General features: G+C 43.3%; 1 protein-coding gene across 1 annotated transcript; it reads left to right on the top strand.

Annotated features, from left to right (window-relative positions):
• Nucleotides 1–429: 429 nt before the first annotated feature.
• Nucleotides 430–1,169, top strand: LOC118750102 (the record flags this gene model as incomplete). The annotated part of the gene is given in 1 exon segment (XM_036484837.1): nt 430–1,169. A coding segment is annotated over 1 exon segment (469 nt), but the record flags the coding sequence as incomplete, so codon positions are not given.
• Nucleotides 1,170–1,894: the final 725 nt, after the last annotated feature.

The raw sequence follows: 1,894 nt of genomic DNA on the forward strand, positions 1-1,894 counted from the left end.
CATAGATGCTGTTGTACTGGTTTTACCAAAATTAACAGGAGATCTGCCGACTTGCCAAGTAAGCGCAATGACTCGGCAAGCATTCCCAGACTTGGTCTTGGCGGACAAGAGGTTCTTCATTAATGAACCAGTGGATCTCGTACTCGGAGGAGACATATACCCTCAGATCATTTTAGGCGGCATAAAAAAGAACGTATTAAAAACGCTTCTCGCCCAAGAGACCGTGTTCGGTTGGATTTTAACCGGTTGTGCGGAAGCATCGAATCCAATCAACAATATCTTATCATTTTACAATGAAGTCAACCTGGAAAAACAGTTAACCGCTTTTTGGGAGTTGGAGGATATTCCTAAGAAAAAAGGTATTAGTGACGACGGCACCTATTGCGAAGAACTGTTCAAAACTACAACTGAGAGGAATGCAGAAGGGATATACATCGTGTCTTTACCCTTCAAAAAGGACTATCCGAACAACATTTCCTTAGGACCATCGCTGAAAGGCGCCTGCTTTCAGTTCTACCGGAACGAGACGCGCCTAGCGAGAAACCCTGTCCTGCAAACGGAATATAATCGGGTTTCGAGGGAATATGAGACATTAGGGCATATGTCTAAAATATCTGATAACGTGCCAGCAGACTCAGCTGACTGTTATTTCTTACCTCATCACGCTGTTTTGAAGGAAGAAAGCATCAGTACAAAGGTCAGAGTCGTATTCAATGCCTCATGCCCTACCGACAATGGCGCGAGCTTAAATGACGTCCTCCATCCCGGTTCAATTCTTCAAGCCGATTTAACCATCCTGATCCTCCGTTGGAGACTGTTTAAATATGTATTCAACAGCGACATCGAAAAGATGTATCGGCAAATTCTGGTAAATAATAAACAAAGAAAATACCAATGAATAGTATTTCGTACCAGCCCACAGGAGCCAGTCAGTTTATACGAACTGAAAACGGTGACCTTTGGCATTAACTGTGCCAAAATCCGTACCTCGCTATAAGGACATTACATCAACTTGCTGACGATGTAGAGAGCTCTTATCCAATCGCAGCAAACATATTGCGAAAATGCATGTATGTGGACGTCGTACTCGCCGGTGGACATAGCATCGATTCCGCGATAAGAGCTCGAGATGAAATCTCACAAGTATTGCAGTAATCTGGTTTCCCACTGCGAAAATGGACTTCGAACTGCAGTCAAATTTTAAAGGGAATACCAAAACCTCACTTGCTCAGCGAAGACTTTCTGGAGTTCGAAGATACCAGTACAGTAACGGCTCTTGGTATCAGGTGGAATGCCCACTCAGATCATTTCTACTTTTCAGCAAAATCCATAGAAAGTCGAGACGTTTTTACGAAAAGGGCGATACTCTCAGCAATCGCCAAACTATTCGAACCACTCGGTTGGCTGGCACCAGTCATAATCGTTTCCAAAATCATAATGCAGAACATTTGGTTAGAAGGAACAGATTGGGACGAAACTGTGTCCTCAAATACCATGGATCGTTGGCAAGCATTTGTGAATGATTACACCGAGATCAATAACATCCGCATACCAAGATGGGTCTATTTCTCGCCGTCTGACGACGTTGAAATACATGGGTTTTGTGATGCATCGGAAAAAGCGTATGCGGCTACCGTTTTTCTGAGAGTTAAGACTGAAGACAAAATCTTCGTCAATCTACTCATAGCGAAAACAAGAGTAGCCCTAGTTAAAACAATATCTTTGCCCCGATTGGAATTATGTGGCGCAGTTCTGCTTGCAGAAACAATGGAAGCAGTCATCGATAACCTCAATTTCGACCATTGAAAGGTTAATCTTTGGACGGATTCAACGATAGTGTTAGCGTGGATACGAAAACCTCCGTGCTCGTGGTCAAAATTTGTTGCTCACAGAA

The sequence above is a fragment of the Rhagoletis pomonella genome, unplaced genomic scaffold, assembly GCF_013731165.1.
Source record: "Rhagoletis pomonella isolate Grant_MI unplaced genomic scaffold, Rhpom_1.0 Rhpom_scaffold_00142, whole genome shotgun sequence".
NCBI lineage: Eukaryota > Metazoa > Arthropoda > Insecta > Diptera > Tephritidae > Rhagoletis > Rhagoletis pomonella.